This window comes from Zalophus californianus, chromosome 17, assembly GCF_009762305.2.
Source record: "Zalophus californianus isolate mZalCal1 chromosome 17, mZalCal1.pri.v2, whole genome shotgun sequence".
NCBI lineage: Eukaryota > Metazoa > Chordata > Mammalia > Carnivora > Otariidae > Zalophus > Zalophus californianus.
The window spans coordinates 55,754,477-55,781,165 of record NC_045611.1 but is presented as its reverse complement, the minus strand read 5'-3'; the positions used below and the strand labels follow the sequence as shown (position 1 = coordinate 55,781,165).

The 26,689-nt window shown below is 41.6% G+C and overlaps 1 protein-coding gene across 4 annotated transcripts in view; it reads left to right on the top strand.

The window, feature by feature from the left end:
• Positions 1–412: 412 nt before the first annotated feature.
• Positions 413–26,689, top strand: part of LOC113935793 (putative protein ZNF720) — a 169,199-nt gene continuing 142,922 nt past the window's right edge. The window contains exons 1-4 of one of the 4 annotated variants that reach the window (XM_035725236.1): positions 413–1,015; positions 8,639–8,888; positions 9,263–9,358; positions 26,593–26,688. In XM_035725236.1, the coding sequence (XP_035581129.1) occupies positions 1,001–1,015; positions 8,639–8,888; positions 9,263–9,358; positions 26,593–26,688 (457 nt within the window). In that variant the 5' untranslated portion in view covers positions 413–1,000. The remainder of the gene's footprint in view (positions 1,016–8,638; positions 8,889–9,262; positions 9,359–26,592; position 26,689) is intronic. The other 3 variants (XM_027618283.2, XR_004819755.1, XM_035725237.1) reach the window with 3 other exon arrangements.

Genomic DNA, 26,689 nt, shown 5'->3' with positions numbered 1-26,689 from the left:
CTCAGACTCTTGTCAGTTGATTGAGGGGAAAACAACCGTGTTGTAATTAAGGGCTCCAGGGGATTCTAAGTGAGGCCAGGGTTAAGCACGAGGGCTTCGGGTGATTTTATGAGGGTTGAGAGCAGGCTCTGGCTCAAGGAGAGGTGGCAGGGTCTCTGCTACACGAGTCTGGGAGGGTCAGGTCCAGGCAGCACACGTTTCCTATGCCGTAGAACCTGGGGGCGTCTGTGGGAAGTGAGGCCCCTGCAAAGTGTTGCTGGGTGGCCTGGGGAGACCCTGGGGCCTCGATCCGGCCCATCCCAAATATATTGCTGAAGTGTCCTCCTCTTGTCGCAAGAAAGAATTCAGGGACATACAGAGCACAGCAAATGAGTGACACAAACAGGGAAGTTTATTAAAGCAAAGTACACAACACTCTCAAGATGTGAGAGCGGGAGATCCCGACGGAGGACCCGGGCGCCCCGGGCTTTGGGTTTCTACGTGTGATGGACGGTTGCTAACTAGGGGGTGGACTATTTGTGACTTGGGGTGGGAATTTCTTGAAAGCAGGGTTTCCGCGCCTTTTCTTCCTTATTTGGTCGGGCGCTTCCGGTCATGGCACCCGCCATCTTGGGCCCGGCTGGTTTGATCTGGCTTCTGGTGGAGCGCTGCCCGGACGGGCGTCCGACTTCGCTGATAGGTGGCTGCGGTTCTGTGTTTGCTCTTCCCCAGGTGTCCGGGTAGAACAGAGCCATCTGCCTTCTCTAACGGAAACAGAGACGGAGACACTCAGGGGTCGGTCTCCGAACAGGAGCTCATTGTTTCGGAGCAGCTCCTGACACAAAGGACTAGGAAGTTGGGCCTTTTCTGCATTTCACGGTCCTGCCTGCAGGCGACCGGCTTACATGTGAGGAGGCTCTGTTGGGGGCTTTAAGGGCAGTTTTCTCCCGATGCAGCTGTGATTGCTCCACGACCTCTCCGCTGAGAAAGAAATCCAGAGATCGAGGGGAAGGAAGAAGAAATGGCTAATGCCCAGGTAAGCCTTGCGTCCCAGGTCGGAGGCCTTGTCATCTTCTCCTGAAATTCCAAGCAATCAGAAGTTGCCAGTGTCGATTCCTTTAGTACTGATGTTGCTGTCTTAGTGTTTTCACCTATTTTTTTTAAAAAACCTTTTTAAAAAGGATACTGAGGGGCGCCTGGGTGGCTCAGTCCGTAAGGCGTCGGACTCTTGATTTTGGCTCAGGTCGCGGTCTCGGGGGGGGGGGGGTGAGCCTGAGCCCAGCGTGGGGCTCCCCACTCACTGCGGAGTCCGCTTCTCTCCTCCTCCCCCGAGCGCGTGCACGCACTCCCCCTCTTTCTAAAATAAAATAAATAATAATAATTTTTCTTTTTTCTTTCTTTTTTTTTTTTTTTAAGGATACTGAAATTCAGCTCTTTGGAATACTCTCCTATATTCCAGAGCTCTCTTTCCCTTTCCTCCGACCTGGCTTCCAATAGGACACGAACAGTTGTCATTTTGAATTAATGTCTTGTCTCTATCAAAAATGTTCCCTCTGTGACAGATTCACGGGGGAAAGCATTGAATTAAAGATTTCTGTCGTCGATGCGGTCGAGTCCTGGGATATCAGTCAAGGGGAACATTGCACGGTCAGGTCCCATCTGGGTACTTTAATGGCTGTGTGTACGCCAGGATTAAGAAAATGCACAAATAAGCAGGGTGGATATGCGTCCCAAATAACTCAGAAAGTTCTGGAAAAGACACAGCCTTGCTGTTTAGAATGGGAAAGAAAGATGCTCTATTTAAAATACACTAGAAGGGCGCCTGGGTGGCTCAGTTAGTTAAGTGACCGACTTTTGATTTCAGCGCAGGTCATGATCTCAGGGTCGTGGGATTGAGCCCAGCGTCTGTCTCCCACGCTCAGCGGGGAGTCTGCTTGAGATTCTTTCCCTCTGCCCCTCCCCCCACTCGCGCTTTCTCTCCCTTTCTCTCATAAATCGTTAAAAAAGAAATACACTAGACATTACAGGATGTGGGCGCTGCGTGTGGCTTGTGATTTGTATATATCCACTCTTTCCTCATAATTAGATTCATAATTTTGATTTATTTTTGGGGGGCAGTGATCATACGCCCTTCCTGGTGCTGCAGGCACTGATACCAATTTGCTTATTATTACAGCTGCTGTTAACTTCTTTTACTTGGCTTGGTGCTCTCTGCCAGATTCTTTATGTATAATGTAAATATGTCTCTTAGTCGTTCATAAGGATTGGATGCATTTACTGAAAGGTGTGCAGAAGCCATCACATTCAAACTGGAAACTCCTTTCGTCTGAGTTTCTCTTTGCTTGTAGTTTCCAGTGGAAAATGAGGGCTCTCTCTTTTGTGCACTGGAGGTAACGGACTGCTGGAAGTGGTGTTCATACGGAATTCAGGCCGTTGTCCTGCAAGTTTCTGTTTTACTCCACACCCATGTCTCAGATGTACTCTCTTCTTTGTACTTTCAGAAACAGAAAACCAGAATCACGTAATTAACATGTTCTGAGTATCTTAAAATTCTAAAACCTAATATAGCATAAATGGTTATTGGAAGAAAATTTTCAATGAAATACTAGACTCAAATGTTGGTTTTCTTTTTTTCCCCAAATTTTTATTTAAATTCTAGTTAACATACATACAGTGTATAGCTGTTTTCTTTATAGCATTCTGTGTGTTTGTCTTTAGAGTGTGATTAAAAGACAGAAGCATCATCATCCACACATGGATTTATAAGTTTTATGCCATTGAGAGTGTTTCTTCAGCTACTATGACAGTTTTATACTCTGTCACTTTTAATGTGTATGTAATTGCTTTTTACATGCGTGGATGTGTGCATAAAATGTAAAGAGTAGATCCATTTTGTGTCGGTGTCTTCTTGTTTCCATCACTCTTCTCAGATTGCAGCAGGCTTGTCTCTGTATTATTGTCCTGGGTGTCATTTTAGATCGATTCTAGGTCAGACAACCTGGATTAAAAACTAATCCCTTCCATGTACTGGGTGTTTGTCAAAATATTCTCATAAAAAGAACATGTTCTGTTAGATTATTATTACTTCTTTGTGCATTAATATATGAAAAGTCATTAGAATGCTATTTAGTAACCAGTAAATGCTCAAAAAGTATTGTTGTGCCGTTCTTGCTAAGTAAAATGCCTTCAGTTCCAAGTCCTCCAAGAATTCTTAGAGTTCTACCGCTTTGTTATTAGAAAAAAGAAAAAAAATGTATCCTTTGGCCCATACGCTACTGCCTCCGTTAGAAATGCAGACCCCGATCCCACTCCAGAAGTCTGGAACAGAATCTGCATTTTCACAAGATCTACAATGCCTGTTGTGAAATTCTAACTCACATTAGAATTTGATAAGTACATTTGTAATGCACCAAAACTCCATGTAAGAAATAGACACAGGGCGCCTGGGTGGCTCAGATGGTTAAGCATCTGCCTTCGGCTCAGGTCATGATCCCAGGGTCCTGGGATCGAGTCCCGCATCAGGCTCCCTGCTAGGCGGGGAGCCTGCTTCTCCCTCTGCCTCTGCCTCTCTCTCTCTTTCTCTCTGACTTTAATGAATAAATAAATAAAACATTAAAAAAAAAAAAGAAATAGACACAACTTCTGCTGTATGATATAAATGTAGTTCTCAGTAATGTGTATGCCTGTATTGAGGCCTTCATTTGACAAGTTATCTTGGGTAAACACAGTATTTATAATGGTTTTGTGGTTCATATGCCATCCTTTTACCTCAGGGCTAGAGAATACATTAGAGCACATTAGTGTGTTAAAAATTATCTTATGGGGGCACCTGGGTGGCTCAGATGGTTAAGTGTCTGCCTTCGGCCCAGGTCAGGATCTCAGGGTCTTGGGATAGAGCCCAACTCAGCAGGGAGTCTTCTCCTCCCTCCCTCTCCAGCTCCCCTTGCTTGTGCTGTCTCTGTCTCTGTCTCTCTCAAATGAATAAATAAAATCTTCAAAAAAATTATCTTATGGATACAGCAGGAAACACACCTGAGCCAGAACGAGTTCTCCTGAATATAAGTGAACGAACATGAGTTCACTCCTTGGTGAGTCACAGATACAAAGCACACCAGGTAAAGCTGTGACAAAAAGGAAATTTTATTTGCAGCAAATAAGGAGATCATTGGGAATAACTTCCAAAGCCTTGACTCCCCGAGCAAGGATGAGTGGATTCCTTTTATTTAGGGTTAGGATGAATATTTAGAAAGGGGAGCCTTGTCATTTTTTATAGCGGCCGGTATTAGGTCGTGCACGTGCCTTAAGAAAACCAGTCCATACATACTTTGTGTGTTACATAAATGAGTGGAGATTTAGTATTATCATGAGGTAAAGGTAACTGTTTATCTGCAGGTGTGATTTGGAGGTTAAGCTCAAACTGGTTTGGGCCCCTGGAGCTCTTTGTCAGAGCAGTCCTTAATCCTTGAGGAAGTTTCCATTATTGGGGGGCTGTGCCCATCAGGTCTTTTGCCTGAGTTGAAAGATAAGCTGGAAAGAAGAGCTTAAGGAAAATGTGGGACAAAGCTCGCTGGGTACAGGCAGGTGGGCAGTAAAGGTCCGGTCTCAGGGTCCAGCTGGTGACAAATCCCTCCTCTGGTTTTAGTCCCCTCGTTCTTGAGGGGCACAAGGAGAAGGTCCATCTTCTGGAGCTACTCTCCTGCTAGACATGGGCATATCCTAAGGATTGACTGAGGAGCAGAATTTTTCCTCCGCTAGTTTTAGATACGCTTGTGGGTGTCCAGGTTTAACCCCAAGCTGCTCATATCCCCGTGTTACTACCATTTGTAATTTTATAGCCTCTGTGTGCTTGGACAAGATTGCACCAAGCGGTTAAGTACGCAGGGTCCAAACAGCAATAAGAGCAGTGTTTTGTTAGTTTCTTTTTGTTATAGTCCTACTGACATTTACATAGGGAATTTATCCCCCAGGGATGGCCCACTGTGTTTATAGCTTTTAGCATCTCTAGGATAATAGTGACAAGAAGTAAAATTAAGAAGGTGTTCATTGTGGGGCGCCTGGGTGGCTTAGTTGGTTAAGTGCCCGGCTCTCGATTTCGCCTCAGGTCATGATCTCAGGGTCGTGGGATTGAGCCCAGCATCTGGCTCCCACGCTCACTGGGGAGTCTGCTTGAGATTCTTTCCCAGTGCCCCTCCCCCCGCTCACACTCTCTCTTCCTCTCTTTCTGTCTAAAATAAATAAGGCTTTAAAAAAGCCCCCCAAGGGCGCCTGGGTGGCCCGGTTGGTTAAGCGACTGCCTTCGGCTCAGGTCATGATCCTGGAGTCCCGGGATCGAGTCCCGCATCGGGCTCCCTGCTCAGCAGGGTGTCTGCTTCTCCCTCTGACCCTCCCCCCTCTCATGTGCTCTCTCTCCGTCTCTCATTCTCGCTGTCTCAAATAAATAAAATCTTTAAAAAAAATAAAAAAAAAGCCCCCCAAAACAAATAAATACACTAGGCATTACAGGGCATGGATGCTACATATAGCTTATAATTTGTATAAATCCACTGTTTTCTGGTAAGCGATCAAGCTCTGCACTCAGTGCAGTCTGCTCAAGATTCTCTCCCTCCTCCCTCTGTACCTCCTCCCCCACCCCCGCTTGCTCACTCTCTCTCAAATAAATAAAACCTTAAAAAAAAGAAAAGGAAAAAGTGTTCATTGTAAAATCAGACCAAGTCAGAGGGGTCTAGGGCACCTATTTGCCATGTACTAACAATAAACTGTGGTATTTATTACTCAACAGTCAGAGAATGATTTAATCTGTTAAAGGGGCCTGGCAGCAAACAAAAAGGCTGAAGAAACCAGAACAGCAGAACTGCTGTCCTGCAGATAGAGATTATTATGGTTTAAATTTGAGAGTCCTTACGCACTGAGGCTCTACTAACCTTGTGAGTTTCTCCAACAGAAGTTTCAGGTCAGTGAATGGCTCACAGGAATATTTGTTGGTACCTGGTGCTAGTAGCATCTCCCCCTGGGCCTCTGGGTAGATGCCTATTTTACTCTCCTAGGGTGGATTCAAGGTAGGGCTCCCTCTAACGTGAAGGAAGAGCATGTGATTAGTAGCACTGGGTACTACTACGGTCCCCAGTTTCATTTGGGTGAAGCTTAATATCAGTGGGTAGAGGGAGGAAAAATTTTCATATTTGTTGAGTGTATTCATCACCTGTCAGAGATTAATTATATGCTTAATGGCTTGAGAAACCTGTGGGTCTGGAGGTGAGAAGGAGTCAGAGCATTTTGGAAAGCCCTCCCATACGTCATCCCAAATGGGCCAAGATTTTAGTTTGCCCTTTGGGGTAGCTCTCACTCTGGTGAGAGCTGTTGGTAGTAACTTTAACCAATGTTCCTGTTCCCTGGCACAACTTTGCCAGAGTCTGTTTTAGGGTTCTGCTCTCCCATTCTGTCTTCCCAGAAGACTGAGTCTCCTGGCAGAGTGTAACCTCTACATGGTTACACTACATGACACCTCAAATAATTTTGGCTATAAAGGCTGGCCCGTTGTCATTCTGGATTGACCTTGGCAACTGAAATTGAGGAATTTTCTCCTTTACTAAGGGCCTAGTTACTTTCTTAGTTCTTTCTGTCCTTCAGGGAAAGGCCTTAGTCCATCCAGTGAATGTATTTACAAACACCAGGGGCCATTGGCATTACAGTAAAGTCTGTTCACCAATCCTCCCCTGGCATTGTCCAAAAGACAGGTCTGTTTTAATTAAACCAATAAGCTTAAACTTTAATTTACAAAAATGATCCCAGATATGTAGATGTGAAAAAATTTGGGTTACTTTATATTTTTGTGGATTTTAGAATGCCCCCCCCCCTTTTTTTTTTTAACAAGCATTTGTCTTTTAACCAGCTAAATAGAATTCTTACCTGTGCCAAGTGCATGCTTCCAGGGACCCAGGGAGTTGCTGCCTCCTTTTTTCGGGGTTAAGGGAAAGGAGGAAGTGCTTAAGGACCAAGCAGCCAGGGTGGGCATTTAAATTGGGAACAACAAACAGACCAAACAACCAGGTGAGATGGAGGTTTCAATCTCACGGACCTTAGACTAGTCTCTGTTAGTTCACTCCCATTTTGCTAGGTTAGATCATCCCAAGCCTGTGAAAGGCTGGGTCCTGTGATCTGTCATCAGGGATGTCTAGACTCAAGTTGAATGAGTATTCAATTCCCCCAGAGTATTCTGACCTAATATTATGCTGGCTTGCCCAGACTTTGTCAGACAACTCTAGTTTACCTCTGAAAGCTGTGTCACAGGGCGCCTGGGTGGCTCAGTTGGTTAAGCATCTGCCTTCAGTTCAGGTCATGATCCCAGAGTCCTCGGATCAAGCCCCTCATTGGGCTCCCTGCTCAGTGGGGAGTCTGTTTTTCCCTCTATCCTTCCCCCCCGCTCATGATCTCTGATCTCACTCTCTCTCTAATAAATAAAGTCTTAAAAAAAAAAAAAGGCTGTGTCACGTACCTGTTGTTAACTTATCCCAACAGAAGTCCTTCTGAGTAATAGTAGTCAGAGTGGATGCTGGATTTCAGGTGATGTCAGAACCCCAGGCTGGCAGTCACAGGCACGAAGAGTGAGAGCCTCCTTCCTCCCTCAGGGAATCTGCCCCCGGCCCCAGTAACTTGAACAGGTTAGCCGGGGTGAGCTTGTGGTGCCCACTGCTTCATCTGTTGGAGGCCAGAACTTGGGAAAGACACCTGTCCCATCTGGATCACCAAATTTGTAACTGAACTAAAGTGAATTTGCTTCCCGGTGAATCACAGACAGAAACTACACAGTGGAGTTGTCACACAAAGGAAAATTATTTATAGCAAATAAGGAGATCACAGGGAATAATTTCTAAAGCCAAGACTCCCAGAGCAAGGGTGAATGAGTTCCTTTTATTTAGGCTTAGGATGAATATTTAGAAAGGGTAGCCTTGTCATCTTATGAAGAGGTGGGCATAAGGTCATGCATCTGCTTTAAGGAAACCATTCTAACCACAGTTTGTATGTTATGTAAATGAGCTTTGTGCTCCTTGGGGGAGAATTTAGTATTATAATGAGGTAAAGGTAACTGTAGGTCACTCCATGGGTCACTCTTGAGGTGCATCTGCACAAGTGTGAGTTGGCATTTAAGCCCAGACTGGTCTGGGTGGTCTGGGTGCTGGAGCATTTAGACAAGGTAGTATTTACTACTTGCGTAGTAGTTTTTGTTTCCATTATGGGAAACTATGTCCCTGGGTTTATTTTTGCCTGAATTTAAAGGTGGGCTGAGGGGTGCCGGGGTGGCTCAGTCCAGTCGTTAAAGCCTCTGCCTTCGGCTGAGGTCATGATCCCAGGGTCCTGGGATCGAGCCTCACATCGGGCTCCCTGCTTAGCGGGAAGCCTGCTTCTCCCTCTCCCACTTCCCCTGCTTGTGTTCCCTCTCTCCTTGTGTCTCTGTCTGTCAAATAAATAAAATCTTTAAAAAAAAAAAAAAAGGCTGGGAAAAAGAGCTTAAAGAAAATTTGGGACAAATTCAGGGGGTACTAGCAGGTGAGCAGAAAGGTTAGGTCGTGGGTCTAGCTGGTGACATTAACTTCCTCTTTCATCTTAGGAACCATTGTGAACTCTGTCAATGGCCACTCGGTAACTGTGGTGTTTATTGCAGGCACTGCTGACATTCAGGGATGTGGCCATAGAATTCTCTCAGGAGGAGTGGGGATGCCTGAACCTCGTTCAGCGGGAATTGTACAGGGATGTGATGTTAGAGAACTATGGAAACCTTCTCTTCCTGGGTGAGGATAACTTCCTTCCAGACTTCCCAAACCACACTCAGGGTTTTCTTCCTTCCCTTGAAGACCGTCTCTTGGAAGATTCTTCTTTGCACGACTGGGATTCAGATCGCTGCAGTAAGGGAAGTAAGTAAGGGTTTATAGGTGGAGAGAAAAATCTTCATGATGTGTCCTTTCCAGCTTTAGCTTCCCCTTCCTTAAGGTAACATCATCATTTCTGTAGATTAGTGGCAATTCTGAATATTGAGGGGCATAAAATGGTACTGCCCACATCTTAAACTCCAATTTCCACTCATTATTGTATGTAGTACTTGGAAGTGGAATCCAAGATTTGAACATTACAAATCCCTCCTTCATGTTCTCAGTGGGCTGTTAGACCACAGCTTCTGGGAAGTCATTTTCTGGAATTCTACAATGTCTTCTCTTCTCTCTAGCGAGCGTAATACTGGATTGAAAGCTAGAATCTCTAGCAATACTCATTCCTTTTTTCTAATAAACAGGTCTTGTTGTGTCAAAGCCAGACCTGGTCATCTTTTTGGAGCAAAAGAGGGAGCTCTGGGATGTGAAGGGAAAGGAGACAGTAGCCTTCCATCCAGGTAGGTGGGAATGAATGAAGCAGATGACAGAGGTGAGGCCCAAAGGTCAAGGAGGAAGCTAGACCTTACACTGTGGTTTGGGTAGCTCTCTTGGAATAGAAATAAGTTTGAGAAGCCTTGGTGTATTTCTCTTGCTGTCAGAGGGACACCCCCTGTCCAACACTCATCATGCTCTGACATCCTATGAGGATTCTCATTCAGCTCTAGTGACCTTCCGTCACATTCACAGCATAGACAACACCCTCCACTTGGATGGTGAAGGCCTTCATGATCTGAGTGCTTTTCCATTGCTTTTGGAGACCTGGGGAAATCTGTTATAGGAAAAATCTGCCTATTTCTGAGGAACTCTGTTAGACCATTTCTAAGTTCTGTTTTGCTTCATGTCAGAGGTGTGTGAGGGGAGTGGTGGGCATATCGGGGCTTGGTGCAGAAATCCTAGGAACGGTAGAGACAGATTTCACCTCTTTCCTGCTTTATGATTTCCAATTTTATGGAAGCTTTAAACATAACTGTACAAAATGGAGACAGTAATTTCTTCAAATAACAAAGCACCTCCCTAAAATGAGAAAAATCTAATGCTTCATTTCCCTTCACAATTTCCTTTCTCTTGTCTGGACTAAGAGTAGAAATCACAACTCAATGCGATCCAATTCCTCAGTTTAATGTTTCTGTTTGTATCCCAGAGTTCCTATATAAGGTAATGCCATAGAGGAGCTAGAACACTTAGTACTTAGTACATAAAGTCCCAGTTGTTACCTTATTTCTTAATAATTGCATCATTTTTATAATTTTGTCCAGTTTAATACGAATTTCCTGTGACTGTCCTATTTTCACTTTCTGATTACTTTTATAGGAGATTCACTTGATTTTGAAATGAGAAGTTCTGCTATGACACAGGCATGTGCTTTATAAGAAATAAATTATATAATTAGTAAAAGTCCCATATTAAAAAAAAAGTTTTGTTCATGTAATTTATTTCAGGAAAAATTAATCTTCATGTTTTTCTTCCACTTTCCTGAGAATGTATCTGAATTTAATCCCAAATATTTATTTTATTTTATTATTATTTTTTAAAGATTTTATTTATTTATTTGACAGAGACACAGCGAGAGAGGGAACACAAGCAGGGGGAGCGGGAGAGGGAGAAGCAGGCTTCCCGCGGAGCAGGGAGCCTGATGCGGGGCTCTATCCCAGGACTCTGGGATCGTGACCGGAGCTGAAGGCAGACGCTTAACGACTGAGCCACCCAGGCACCCCAATCCCAAATATTTATTTTATATAAAGGAATTGTGAGCATATTTTATAATTTCTGTGTTTCTTTATTTAGGAATAAAGGGCTTTTGTTTGGTTCTAAAGAATGGATCACCGCTTTACATTCTCTGTAAGAATAGGAGGAACAAATTAATAACATAATACATTTCTTTAATGTCTTTTAAGTGCTTGTTCAGAAAATTTTCCATTAGAGATTTTTATGATTGATCATAATGAATTTCCTTCACAGTTTTACTGCCATATAGGACATAGCAATGATTCAAAATGCTTGCTTTTCATACATGCACATTCACAGTTTAAAATTATAGTAAAATAGAAGAATTCTTTTTTAATAATATATGTTTTTATTTGCTGTTTTGTTTTTTTGTCTTATTTTTTTGAGAGAAAGAGAGATGGCGGAGGGGAGGCACCTAGGTGCCCCAGAAAGAATCAGACATCTTGGGACGCCTGGGTGGCTCAGTCGGTTAAGTGTCTGCTTCAACTCAGGTCATGATCTCAGCGTCCTGAGATTGAGCTCCGCATTGGGCTTCCTACTTGGTGGGGAGCCTGCTTTTTCCTTTCCCTCTGCCCTGCCACTCCACCTGCTCGTGCTTGCTCTGTCTCTCTCAAATAAATAAATAAAATCTTCAAAAAAAAAAAAAAGATGTCTGATTCTTTCTTCCGCTTAATCAAGTCTGTTGCTGATTCTTCAGTTTTTTATTTTTTTTTAAGATTTTCTTTATTTGACAGAGACACAGGGAGAGAGGAAACACAAGCAGGGGGAGTCGGAGAGGGAGAAGCAGGCTTCCCTCCAAGCAGGGAGCCCGATGCGGGGCTCGATCCCAGGACCCTGGGACCATGACCTGAGCCGAAGGCAGACGCTTAACGTCTGAGCCACCCAGGCGTCCCCAGTTTATTTTTAAATTCAGTAATTGTACTGTTTAGCTCCCAATTTCTGTTTTGTTGTCTTTTATACTTTCTACCTCTTTGGATTTTTGTTTTGATCATGCATAGTTTTCCTGATATCATTTGTTTTCCTATCTCTTTTCTTCCTGTATGAGCATCTTTCTGATGGTTATTTGAATTCTTTGTAGGCATTTAATAGTTCTCTATTTATTTAGGGCCAGTCTGGGGTCTTTTATTTTGTTCCTTTGATTGGGACTTACTTTTCTGGTTTGTTTTTTTTTCTTCTTTTTTTTTTTGTATGCCCTGTGATCCTTTGTTGAGATTTGGGAATTAAAACAAACAAGCAAAAGAAATGGCCTCTGGTCCCAGGCTTTATGTACTTCCTTTGACAGGAGAACACAAATAACAGTCAGCTGTGCTGCTAATTCTGGGGCTTGTCAACATGTTTTGGGGATATGTAATATCTGAGTTTTTGTAATTTTCCAGTTGTAAAAGTGTTTTTTTTTCCTTCTTTGGAGCCCATGATACCTTCCTCTCCCTGATGTTTGCCTTCAGCTCTGCCGTTTCTCTGCTGTTTGAACAAGTACTCAGGTTTCCTCTGAGCGGCCGCCATAGTGCATCCAGAGGGTGCCCTCAGCCCTCCATGTCCTGCGCGAGAGGAAGAGGTCTATCAGGCAGCTGGAGAATCCAGATCATAAACATAAGAGGTCACTTAATGTCTTTCTCTCCTGGGAAGAGGTGAGAGTTTTCTCACAGTCGTGTTATGGAATGCTAGGCAGCGTGAGCAACTATTGTAGGCAAGTGTAACAAACTCCTGGTCTCTTCAATGTGACTCTCCTTCATTTTGTGTCTGCCTGTGGTGCTGTGGTCTTCTAACTGGCTTCTGGAGCGCTGAAAAAGGTAGTTTGGTCCATTTTTGTCTCCATGGAGGAGCAAAGGCCCGGTGGTTCTTATTTCTCCATTCTGCTGATGTTCTGTGACGGGTATTAATTTTGTACATTAGCATTTTGATGTCTATTTACATTAAGTGTAGTAAGTGAGATAATTACCTGGTGTCTTCCAATTATATCTTCTGAAGCCCTAGGCTTATTAGCAAAGACAAAGAATATTCTTTCCATAGAGTGATATGGAAAGGTATGAAAGCTGTGGCCCTGAGTATTTATACTTAATGAGTGACTGGGAACGTGCCTGGGGAGGGAGGAGGGTAGGAAAGGGCAGGAAGGATTTTATGGTAGATATAACCAAACTGGGACAATTACCCATAATGAAATTTTAGTGCCAGAAGAGACTGAGGGTATGAAACATCTCGAGGAAAGCCCCACTTTAAGACAGTGTGTCTTTCTTTTTTCTTTTGACCATATTTGAGTATTTTTGAATGGCAAATATCATTAACTTTACTCATAAATTATCTCATGCCTTTATTGGTAGTGTACATGTAAAATCATTTGTTGCTGTCTCACAGATAAGAGGGGCATTTATATAGTAGGGAATCCATTCAATACCTACTTTTCCATGGAAAGTTAAGGACACTGTAATGGGCAGTGTGAAGAAAACCTGAATGGAGATGCTGTTTGTGGTTGACCTGTAACACTGATACAAGTCACCGTGAAGTATGTGTTCAGGGCATCATTCTTTGCATTTAGATAAAACAGGAACATTCTCAATTTTCAATAGTTCTACCCACTGCTGTTTGAGGAGAAAACGCTGGCAGTTCATCAAAATCTGGATGTGTCTTCATAATAGCAAGAGATAGAAGTCTTTTTTTTTTTTTAAGGATTTTATTTATTTATTTGTCAGAGCGAGCGAGGGAGAACACAAGTAGGGGAAGCTGCAGGCAGAGGGAGAAGCAAGGAGCCTGATGTGGGGCTCGATCCCAGGACCCCGGGATCATGACCTGAGCCGAAGGCAGATGCTTGACTGAGCCACCCAGGCGCCCCAAGAGATAGAAGTCTTGGTCTCCATGGTCGAGGTGGTGCTTCAGCCTCACTCCTGAGTACTGAGATTTGCCCAGTGGTGTCTCGTGTGATAGCTGCTAGTTGAGCGTTCTGTGAGAAAGACTGAAGTGGGAACTACCCATTTCACCATCTTGGATGATGTCACCCCTCTGTGATCAATGCTTTTATGTCTCATGAGCTAAAATCAGTGTTTCCTACATACCTATATGCTTATGTGTGTTTCTATCTTATATACATATACACATAGATCATGTTGGTTTTCTATCATGTAGACTTGTTGTCCAATAAGTAGTGTACATTTAGATGTTGAAAAATAACACTATTAATAACAGTGACAAACTCCTTTAGTGTTAAAGATTATTCTATATAATATACTGCCATTTTGGTTGTTTGGTTATCACTGCATTAAGAACTTTTTTTTTTTTTTTTTCACTTTAATCCTCATGTTTTAGTTACAGCTCTAGGAATATTCCGGGGGAATATGTTCAAACAAAGTTTGATGGTACCAGGAACATTTGGTTTGTTTGTTTGTTTGTTTATTTATTTATTTATTTATTTATATGTTCTAATGGATATAGTGGGGTTAGGATTTATCCTTTTTTTTTATGCTTTTCCTTACACCCAGTCTGTTACTTCTTTCTTGACTTTTCCGGTGTGCATTTTAAGAAAATGATTCTACATATTACTCTGTTACTTGGAACGTTCTGTTCTCAGCATCTCATATGATTTGAGCTAAAAATTAGAACATACTTTTAAAAATCAGTCACAGTGTGAAGTTACTTCCTATCTTCAATTTTATATATTGTCTATATAAGTGTATTGTGACACTAATCTCTTTACTTCCAATTGTTTTTTGTAAGGATGAGTATGTTTTTTTTTTTTAAAATAAAGTCACTTGTACAAATCATAAAGAGCTGAATGGAAAATTGCAACCTGATTACATCTCCAGAAACCACTGAGATCAAGAAAGAGAATATTGTTGGTCCTGTAATACTTTTCTTTAGCTCCTCAGCGACTTTCCCCAAAGTTCAGCACCCTTTTAACATGTAAGGCAATAGATTGCTATCTTCATTTTTATACTTTATATAAACGTAATCAGGCAATGGGAATTCTTTTGTATTTGGTTTTTTTCTTTCCATATGTTGTTTGTGAACTACTGCATGTTATTGTGCATCATCATTCATCAGAATGGATGGATCCAGTTCCATTGTGTGACTATCAAACAGTTGATGGCATCATTTTACTGTTACTGGGCATGTGGATGGATTTCAGTGTAGGACTATCATGAATATACTGGTATATAAAATCTAGAACTTGTCTTTTAGTGGATCATGCATTATAGGTTGGGAGGGAGTTAGTGGCAATTGCAAAATCTCCCCTTTTGACAAAATTTTTCTTGGAAAAACATCATAGATCAACATTGTTTCCTTCTAGCTGGAGTTTAAACGTTCCACTCTGAGCCTTAGGTAAGAAGTTTGGTTACTATCTTGCAAACCACTCTTTGTCTTCAAAATAGGTTAGTTCAGTTGAACAGTTGTCTCATTTTAGGACGCGGTCATGCAGACGGATTCTTTTCTTTTTAGATTTTATTTATTAGAGAGAGAGAGAGAGTGAGAGTGTGTGTGTATGAACAGTGGGGAGGGGCAGAGCTAGAGGGAGAAGCAGGCTTCCCTCTGAGCAGGGAGCCCGATGTGGGACTCGATCCCAGGACCCTGGGATCATGACCCGAAGGCAGATGCTTAACAACTGAGCCACCCAGGCACCCCCAGTAAGGGGATTTTCACGTGTCAGGCTTGAAGCCTCCTCCAGTGGAGTGGGAACAGGCAAAGGCAGTCCGATAGATTGTTCTGGCTTGTTCTTCACATGTCTCTGGGGGTCTTTCCAAGTGTCCCATACAGCAACAGGCATGAAGATTGTGTAAACATGGGCCATTGTGGCAGTTTCTGTGAAGTTCACCTCAGTTGTTTGGTTTGCAGGGCTTCAGGAAAAAGAGTGGTTGTAGTTCTCAATGATTCCAAGTTCAGGAGAATGAGAGAAAATTAGAAACCTCAGTTTGGAAAGTCATAGCCAGGTTTTTGAGGAAGCCAGCAGAGTTCAGGGTCCAGCCCTATTTTATAGGCAAACAAACAGGGATAATCAGAGCTACAGTCTGACATCCACAAGCATGTGTAATTAAAACAATAATGTTTCTCTCTAAAATCACCCTCATTTCCATCAAAGATACTGAAATGAGCACTAGTTCATTTGTAACAGAATTCCAGGTTTAACAAATTTGGTCTAATTATTTACATAAGCACAGCAGCATCTCCCTCTCCCTCTGCCCCTACCCCCTGGCCCTTCTCTCCCTCTCTCCCTCTCTCCCTCTTTCTCTCTCGTGCGTTTCTCTCTCTCTCTCAAATAAATAAGTAAAATCTTTAGGGGGGAAAAAACTTTAAGTGTAATTATTTATTTAACCAGGGTGGCAGTCAGTGGTTCCATATGTTACATAGTTGTTAGCAAAACATCTCCTATAATATTGAGAAGTTTTAACTTTCTTTTCTTTTTAAAGATTTTGTTTATTTTATTTATTTATTTGACAGAGACACAGCGAGAAAGGGAACACAAGCAGGGGGAGTGGGAGAGGGAGAAGCAGGCTTCCCGCCAAGCAGGGAGCCCGATGCGGGGCTCGATCCCAGGACCCTGGGATCATGACCTGAGCCGAAGGCAGACGCTTAACGACTGAGCCACCCAGGCGCCCCAGAAGTTTTAACTTTAAGTAAACAAAGCCCCAATAAATAGAAAACATAGAAACTCTGGTTTTCTGGGCAGATAAAGAAGGGGAAAAAAACTTTGTTTACAATTTCTTATCAAGAGATGACCAGCAATCCAAGAAAACTATGTCTTTCTAACGGGGTGAAAAGCCGAACGTCCATCTTATACCCGTGTACTTTTAAAACTGTTTCATCCCAATCTTAGGCGGGCCATACCACGCATAAAATTTTTTTCCAAAGAAACACAAGCTGGGGGAGCTGCAGGCAGAGGGAGAAGCAGGCTCTCCACGGAGCAGGGAGCCCGATGTCGGACTCGATCCCAGGAGCCTGGGATCATGACTGGAGCCCAAGGCAGACGCTTAATGACTGAGCCACCCAGACGTCCTGTCTTTGGAGGAGTTTAATCCATTTACTGTCAAAGTAATTCCTAAAAGGGAAGAGCTACTATTGCCATTTTTAAATAGTTTTCTGTATATCTTGTAGCTATTTTATTCCATTTTTCTTCTTACTGTGTTCCCTTATGTTTCTTTGATTTTTGTAATGAAATGCTTTGATACCATTCTCATTTCATTTTTGTGTGTTTTATAGGTGTTTTCTTTGTGGCTACCATGGAGATTACTTAAAACCTCTTAAAAGTACAACAAACCATTTATTTTTATTTATTTATTTTTAAGATTTATTTATTTATTTGACAGGGAGACGCAGAGAGAGAGGGAACACAAGCAGGGGGAGGGTCAGAGGGAGAAGCAGACTCCCCGCTGAGCAGGGAGCCCGATGCGGGATTCGGTCCCAGGACTCCAAGATCATGACTGGAGACAAAGGCAGTCGCTCAACCGACTGAGCCACCCAGGCGCCCAAGGGAGGGGATTCTTGAAGGTGGAGCTGAAGCAAAATGCCCAGACGAGGTGCTCCGGGAGGCTTACCGACTCTGTGCACGGCATATGGGGTTCAGGTCTGGAAATGGGTCTGGTCTGTAGAGGTGTTTGCCTTGAGCTGGGCTTAAAGAAACCCGGGTTCTAGTCTTCATTAGAGGCCCTGCCCCGCCAGGAGAAGATTGTACTCACCCTCAGGTGGATCCCACTGCTGGGCCTGGGGTGTGGCGGGTTATATTTGGGGCAGAAATAGGACGACAGTGTAAAAGCCGTTGTGCACGGTGGTTGGTGTTTGTAGCACTGACCAGAATAGCTCTCGGACAGGGGTCTGGGCTCCCACCCCCACCCCCTGTGCCCTATTGTATTAGTTTTCTTTCTTTTTTTTTTTTAAGATTTGATTTATTTATTTGACAGAGAGAGACACAGCGAGAGAGGGAACACAAGCAGGGGGAGTGGGAGAGGGAGAAGCAGGCTTCCCGCGGAGCAGGGAGCCCGACGCGGGGCTCGATCCGAGGACCCTGGGACCATGACCGGAGCCGAAGGCAGATGCCTAATGACTGAGCCACCCAGGCGCCCCTCTAACAAACCATTTAAAACTGATATTGTCGATTGCATCCAAAGTTCTACTACTTGGGATCACCACCCCCGTATACACTTTATGTTACTGATATCCCAAAATTTATCTTTTATGTTGTATACTCTATAACCTAAATTTATGATTTTTATGCTTTTATTTTTAAAGAAATTCTGTAACAAATAAAATGGATTTGTGCTACCTCATTATTGTACTTCACGTTCTGTATTTGTGTAAGTATTTACATTTACCTGAGAGCTTTATATTTTTATGTGGTTTTAGTTAGTGTTTAGAATTCTTTTACTTCAAGTAGAAGAATTCCCTTTAGCGTTTCTTGGAGGGCAGATCTAGTGGTAAACTTCCAGGGTTTTTACCTGGGAAAGCCTTCTTTTGTCCATATTCGGACAGTTTTGCCAGATGGAGTATCTTGGTGTGTGTGTGTGTGTGTGAATATGTGTGTGTGTATATATATATATATTTTATTTCAGTGCTTTAACATATTATCCCACGCACCTCTTGGGATTTGCTGAGAATCCCACTAATAATTTCACAGGAGCTCCTCTTGTACAAGATGAGTTGCTTTTGTCATGCTGTTCCAAAATTCTCTTTTCACGTGTAATTTTTGATAGGTTAATTATGATGTGTCGCCGTGTTCATGTCTTGACATTTATCCTGCATAGAATTCACTGAGTTACTTGAATTTGTCTCTTTCTTTCCATAATTGTGGGAGATATAAACCCTTAGTTCTTCATGTCAATTTTCTGCCCCATTTCACTCTCTTTTTGAGGGGACCTCCTTAATATGTAAAATGCTCCAATGTCAGTGCCCCATGAGTCCCTTAGGCTCTGCCCTTTTCTGTATTTTCTTTGTTCCTATCAATGGACAATTTAAAACAAGGGGCCTTTAATATGTCAGATTCTTTCTTCAGCTTGGTGAAATCTGTTTCTGACCCCGTAGTGTATTTTTAAATTCAGTTATTGAACTCTTAGCTCCCAGTTTGTTTAGTTGTTTTTTATACTTTCTGTTTGGATTTTTATTTTGGTCATTTTCTGTTTCCAGATATCATTTATCTACCTATTTGTTTTCTGTTTCTCCATGAGCACCTTAGTGATCATTATTTTGAAATCTTCGTCAGGTAATGAATATTCCTTATTAATTTAGAGCCAGTCTTGAGTTTTATTTTGGTCCTTTGATTAGAACACATTTTTCTGTTTCTTTTTATGCCTGTGATCTTTTGCTGAGATTTGGGGATTAAAAACAGCCTCTGGCCCCAGGCTTTATAGACTTGCTTTGTACTGGAGAATAAAAATAACACTCAACTGTGCATTAGCCTGCATAGTCCTGCATAATCCTGGGGCCTGTCAAACATATTCTGGGGATGTGTAATGTCTGCGTTTTTTAAATATCCCGGTTAAAAAATGCTCTGTTGTTTCTTCTTTGGAACCCATGGTATATTATTTTCCCTGATGTTTGTCTGCAGCTATGAGTCTCTCCAGTGCTTGAATAAGCAGTCAGCTTTTTTTTCTGAGCAGTCACCACAATGGATCCATCTTACCTCAGTGGAATCCTATAGTATCTGTCTTTTTGTGTCATTTATTTCACTAAAAATAATGTTTTCAAGTTTTACCCAAGTTGTATCATGTCACAAATCTGTTTCTTTTTCAAAGTTGGAAAATATCCCATGGTATGTGTATGCTACATTTTCTTCATCCATCCACCTAACCATTAGCATTTGGGTGGATTCTACCTATTACTTGCTTTTGTGGGTCAAGCTGCAGTGGATTTGGATGTGCAAATACCAATTCCAGATCGTCCTCTGAATTCTTTTGGATATAAACCCAAAAGTGGGATGGGTAGATCACAGAATAATTTTGTTTTTAATTTTTTGAAGAATCTCCATGCTGTTTTTCACACTGGTTCCACCATTTTACCTTCCCTGCAACGGTGCATATGAGTTTTAACTTCTCCACATCAGTTACCAAGCCATGTTAATTTTGGTTTGTTTCATAATGGTCATCCTGTTGGGTGTGAAGTGATACCTTGTTGTTTCTCATTTGTATTTCACTAATCATTTATCAGATTTGGAGCATCTTTTATATGCATTTTGGCCATGTGTGTACCTTTTGGGGATTAATGTCTATTCAGTGCTTTACCCGTTTAGCATTCAGGTTGTTTCTGATGTTGTGTTGTATCATTACTTTATAAATTCTGGATATTAACCTTTTTACACACGGGTGCTTTGCAAAAATTTGTTCCCATCTGTAGTTTCTGTTTTCACTCCATTCTTTACTATGTACAAGTTTTTGTTTGTTACAATCTCACTGGTTTATTTTTAATTTCGTCGCTTCCAACATGGGTGTCATATCTAAAAAAAATCATTGTCATATCAAAAGTCACGTAGCTTTTTCTCGTTTTTTTTCTAGGAGCTTTATATTTACATGTTTATGTTTAATTCAGTGTTCGACCCATTTTGAGTTAATACTTGTGTGTGGTCTTGAGTAGGAGTCCATCATCATTCTTATCATGGAGGTATCTGATTTTCTCAATACCACTGTTTTAAGGTGCTGTCTTTTATCTATTTTGTGGTATAGGCAGGAGGTCTTGTTGAAGTTCCTTTGAAATGAGAGTTTATATCTGAGCTCTTTGTTCTGTTCCACTGTTCCTTATCTGTCATGCCTCTTATATTATTTTGCTTACTCTGGCTTTGTAAGATGCTTAATGTCAGGAAGTGTGATGTCTCCAGGGTACTGATCATTTTCAAGATTATTCTGGATATGTGGGACGCCTGGGTGGCTTAGTCGGTCGTTTTCCTTCGGCTCAGGTCATGATCCCAGGGTCCTGGGATCGAGCCCCACGTCAGGCTCCTCCCTCCGCCGTCTGCTCCCCCTGCTTGTGCTCTCACTCACTCTCTCTGTCTCTCACAAATAAATAAATAAAATCTTTTCAAAAAAAGATTATTCTGGATATGTGATATTCTGTGACATTCTGTATGAATGTTATAAGATGGGTTTTGATACTTTCAGCAAAAATGTCATTGGGATTTTGAGAGAGATTGCATTCAATCTGTCCATCACATTGGGTATTATTGACACCTTAATAATATTATGTATGTTAATCTAATACCATTAGATTTTAATCCAACACCATAGATGTTTTCCTACTTATTTTGTCTTTAGTTAGTTACCTCTGCAATATTTTATAATTTTCATCACATGAGATTTTATCTCTGTCATGTTAAATCTTAAGCATTTCATTCTTTGTGATGCTAACATAAATGTAATTATATTCTTCATTTTTGTGTTCTTTTCTTAGTAGAAACTCACCTAATTTTTACATGTTGACCTTGTATTTTGTTTTTTGTTTTTTGTTTTTTTTTTAAGATTTTATTTATTCATTTGAGACACAGAGATAGAGAGAGAGAGAAAGCATGAGCAGGGAGAGAGGCAGAGGGCGAAGCAGGTTCCTCGCTGAGCCAGGAGCCCGATGTGGGGCTCGATCCCAGGACCCTGGGATCATGACCTGAGCCGAAGGCAGATGCTTAACCATCTGAGCCACCCAGGTGCCCTGTGACCTTGTATTTTGAAACTTTGTAAAATTTGAGTTTTAAATGGTTTTTATTTTATTTATTTATTTAAAAAATATTTATTTGAGAGAGAGAGAGAGCATGAGGGAGAGAGAGAGAGAGAGAGGAGCAGACTTCCCACTGAGCAGGGAGCCTGACATGGGGCTTGATCCTAGGAGCCTGGGATCATGACCTGAGCTGAAAGCAGCCACTTAACCAACTGAGCCACCCGGGCAACCCTAAAAAGGTGTTTTTTTTTTTTTTTTTTTTTTTTAAAGATTTATTTATTTATTTGAGAGAGCGAGAATGAGAGAGAGAGAGTACATGAGAGGGGGGAGGGTTAGAGGGAGAAGCAGGCTCCTCGCCGAGCAGGGAGCCCGATGCGGAACTCGATCCCGGGACTCCAGGATCATGACCTGAGCCGAGGGCAGTCGCTTAACCAACTGAGCCACCCAGGCGCCCTAAAAAGGTTTTTAAAATGTGGATTCTTTTGGCTTTTCTATATATAAGAGTATATCGTCTGTGAACAGATACAATTTTACTTTTTCTTTTCCAATTTGGATGCCTTTTATTTATTTTTGTCATCTAATTGTTCTAAGTAAAACATCAAGTAGTATGTTGAATGGAAGTGTTGAATTTACTTCATTCTTTTCTACCTGATCATGGAAGAAAAGCTTTCAGTCTTTAACTAGACTATGGTGTTACCTTTAGGATTTTCATATATGGCCTTTACTACATTGAGGTGGTTACCTTCTCTTTCTATTTTGTTGAATGTCTTTATCACGAAACAGTGTTGAATATGGTCAAATTCTTTTTCCACATCAGTTCAAGTGATGTTATTTTTTTTTTAAAGATTTTATTTATTTATTTGAGAGAGAGAGAGAATGAGAGAGACAGAGCACATGAGAGGGGGGAGGGTCAGAGGGCAAAGCAAACTCCCTGCTGAGCAGGGAGCCGGATGCGGGACTCGATCCAGGGACTCCAGGATCATGACCTGAGCTGACGGCAGTCGCTTAACCAACTGAGCCACCCAGGCGCCCAAGTGATGTTATTTTTGACCTTTATTCTGTTATCGGGACATCTTACATATTTTCAGTATGTTGAAACTCTAGAATTTGAGGAAGTATTCCCACTTGTTCATGCTTTAGAATGTTAAAATGTGCTTTTGCCATCAGCTCCCTGTATTTTATTTTATATTTTATTAAAGATCTTATGTATGTATGTACGTATGTATTTATAGAACAAGCAGTGGGAAGGGCAGAAGGAGAGGGAGAGAGAGAATCCCAAGCAGGCTCCCTGCTGAGTGCTAAGTCCAAAGGGGCTGGATCTCAGGACCCTGAGATAATGACTTGAGTGGAAACCAAGAGTCCGATGCTTAACTGACTGAGCCACCCAGGCACCTCTCAGTTTGCTGTATCTTATTGTGGACTTTTGCATGAATATTCATCTTGGGTAGTAGTCTGTATTCTTTACCTGTAGGGTCTTTGGCTTTGATACCTGGATAAGGCTGGGGATAGAAAGGGATCTGATAATTTCTCTTCTCTTCACATGTTGGTAGTGTTTGAAGTTTGATGTAAGTTTTCGTTGAATGTTTCCTTGAATTAGCCAAAAATTCATCTGGGTTATGCAATTTCTTTCAGAGTTTTTGGTTACTTTTTTCAGTCTATTTAGTAGTTGTAGGTCTGTTGTGAGGTGTTTTCTCGTTTTGTTTTGTTTTTTTTGGTCATGATAGAGTACAGATTGTATCTTTTTTTTTTTTTTTTAGATTTATTTATTTGAGAGAGAGACAGAGCACAAGCAGGGGGAGAGGCAGAAGGAGAGGGAGAAACAGACTCCCCACTGAGCCTGGAGCCTGACGCAGGGCTCTATCCCAGGACCTGGAGATCACAACCTGAGCCAAAGGCAGTTGCTTAACCATCTGAGTCACCCAGGCGCCCTAACAGATTGTATCTTTTATGACATTTATACACATGGTTTTTGGTATCCATTTGTTGGCATATAATTTTTCTTTATCGCCTCTTATTATTATTTCTATGGCATCAGTTTTTTATTTTATTTTTTTTTTAGATTTTATTTATTTATTTGCCAGAGAGAGAGCAGAAGCAGGGGAGTGGCAGGTGGGGGAGAAGCAGACTCCCTGCTGAGCAGGGAGCCCGATATGGGGCTCCATCCCAGGACCCTGAGATCATGACCTGAGCTAAAGGCAGACGCTTAACCAACTGAGCCACCCAGGCGTCCTGGCATCAGTTCTAATGTGGTTTTAGTTGAGTCTTCTGTTATTTTTACTTGATTTAGTAAAGGGTGTGTCATTTGTCTGGATCTTTTCAGAAAACCAACTCTTTGTTTTGTTGATTGCTTTTTATTTTTTCCATATCCTATTTCTTAAAATATTTTATTTATTTACATATTTATTTATTTAGAGACCGAAAACAGGGGGAGGGACAGAGAGACAGGGAGAGAGAGAACCCCAAGCAGACTTCCACACTGAGCACAGAGCCTCTTGTGGGGCTCCATCCCACGACCCTGAAATCGTGACAGGAGCCGGAATCAAGAGTTGGACGCTCAACTGACTGAGCTACTGAGGTGCCCCTTGCAATATCTTATTTTTATTGATTTATGTTGCATGTTAAAATTTCCACCCCTCTGCTAATTCTTGGGCTAAACATACTTCTTTTTCCTATTGTTTTGTGTGTAATAAAGTGACTTGTGCTACAGTATGACAATGTTAGAAAATTCTCTGTATGATATCTTAGCATTTTCTGTAGGGCTAGTCTAATGGTGCTGAAATTGTAACAAGTAGTTCTCTGGGAAATTTTTTACTTGTCCTTCATTTTGACGGAGTATTCTTGGTAATTTTTCTTCATTCATGACTGTTAGATTGTATACTGTTTTCTTTATATGAGGCTGTTGCTGAGAAATCTACTGATAATGCTGTAGAAGCTCTGTTGTACACCCTGAGTTGCTTAATCTTTTTGTTTGTGATTCTTGATAGTTTGATTATATTGTGTATCTGTGTGGATATCTTTGAATTTATTTTATTTGGAATTCATTGTGCTGCTTGATATTTTAGGCCTGTTTCTTTCCTCAAATGAGGGACATTTAAGCCATTAATTCTTCATATAAGCTCTCTGCCCCCTTTTATTTCTCTTTACCTCATTGGGTCCCCTTGATGTGTATATTGGTCTCCTTGATGGTGTCCAGTGAGTCCCTCAGGCATTTGTCCCATGTCTTCATTTTTATTTTGTGCTCCCTGTAACTTCATAATTTTAATGAATTATCTTAAAGTTTTTTCTTTCTTTATTTTGCTTGATCAAGTCATTAATCTCTCTGGTGAAGTTTCAGATGCAGTTATTGTACTGTTGTACTACTGTCAGCTCTCATTTTTTGTTCCTTGATTATACTTTCTCATTGACATTTTGATTTTGTTCTAACATAGTTTGAATATTTTGTTTAACTCTTTTAGCTATTTAATCATCATTTAGATGGTTATCAGGTAATATAGATGTCCATAACCTGCAGCCAGTTTCTGCGGATGTATTTTGTTTCTTTCAGCATGCCTTGTTTTCCCTCTTTGTATGATTTTTGATCTTTTGAGATTTGGGAATTTAAACAACCTAGGTCTCCTAGTCTTTATGGACTTGCTTTTTTCAGGAGAACACCAATAACAGTCATAGGATGCAGAAAATTTGCAACTTGTCAAACCCATTTGGTCAGGTATATTCTCTGTGCATGTAACTTCCAGTAACAAAAAATTTCTGTTTCTTTTTTTTTTTTTTAAAGATTTTTTTATTTATTTATTGAGAGAGAGAGAGAATGGTAGAGAGAGAGCATGAGAGGGAAGAAGGTCAGAGGGAGAAGCAGACTCCCCGCTGAGCAGGGAGCCCGATGCGGGACTCGATCCTGGGACTCCAGGATCGTGACCTGAGCCGAAGGCAGTCGCTTAACCAACTGAGCCACCCAGGCGCCCAATTTCTCTGTTTCTTAAGAGCCCATGATATATTGCTCTCCCTAATGTCCGTCTTTAGATATACAGTCTCTCTGCTATCACAGTGTTCACTCGTGACAACAAATGGTGCGTTGATGGTATATGCCATTCTGTGTTGTACTCTGTGCCATGTGAAATAAAATAAGTTTATCTACCCATATGAAAAGTCATAGCTTTGGACACAGAGACACTTCAATATGTTAACTATATGATTCATGTTTTCTTTTCTCGAAAATACAAATAAGTAAACAAAAGAATGTGTCTGTGACATGAGTGTGAAATACAATGAAATCTTAAAAGTTGGAGGCCTCATTGACTTAGAACCAACACTCCCACAAGTCAGAATCTTCAGTGCACAAACGAGAGAGCTTTCATTTTCCATTGGAAACTACAAGCAAAGAGAAACTCAGAAGAAAGGAGTTTCTAGTTTGAATGTGATGGATTCTACACACATTTTTCAGTAAATCCATCCAATCATTATGATTGATTAAGAGATAAATTAAGGAGGAATCTGGCGGAGAGCACCAAGCCAAGTAAAAGAAGTTAACATCAGCTGTAATAATAAGCAAATTAGTATCAGTGCCTGAGGCACACTGAAGGACACATTATAACTTCTGTGTTCTTGTTGCTGCCCTAGGGTAAATCAGAATATGAATCTAATTAAGAGGGCCACCTGAGCGGCTTAGTAGCTTAAGTGTCTGACTCATGATTTTGGCTCACTTCATGATCTCATGGGTCATGGGCTTGAGCCCTGCGTTGGCCTCTGTGCTCACCAGTGCTGACATTCAGCGATGTGGCCATCGAATTCTCTCAGGAGGAGTGGGGATGCCTGAACCATACTCAGTGGCAATTGTACAGGGATGTGATGTTAGAGAACTACGGACACCTCCTCTTCCTGGGTGAGGATGACTTTTTCCATATTTCCAAACCACACACGGATTTGTTCCTTCCTTTGAAAACCATCTCTTCAAAGATTCTTTGCACGACTGGAATTCAGATCCAGGCAATAGGGGAAATAAGTAGGGGTTTGTAGAGAAAAATTTTCACGGTATTTCCTTTTCAGCTTTAGCTTCGCCCTTCGTTAGGGTAATATCATCAATTCTGTAGATTTGTGGTAATTCTACATATTCAGTGACATAAAATGGTACTGCCTACATCCTAAACTCCAATTATTACTCTTTATTATTGTATCAGTAGTGCTTGGAAGTGGAGGTCATAATGTGAATATTCGAAACCCCTACTTGTGTTCTAAAGGGGCCGTTGGTTAACAGCATTTGGGAAATAATTTTCTAGAATTCTCCAACGTCCTCTCTTCTCTGCTGAGCACAGTTTTGGATTGAAAGTTAGAATCTCCAGCAATACTTTTTTCTGTTAAACAGATCTCGTTGTGTGGAAGCCAAACCTGGTCCTCTTTTTGGAGCAAGAGAAGGAGCTCTGGGATGTGAAGAGAAAGGAGACAGTAGCCTTCCATCCAGG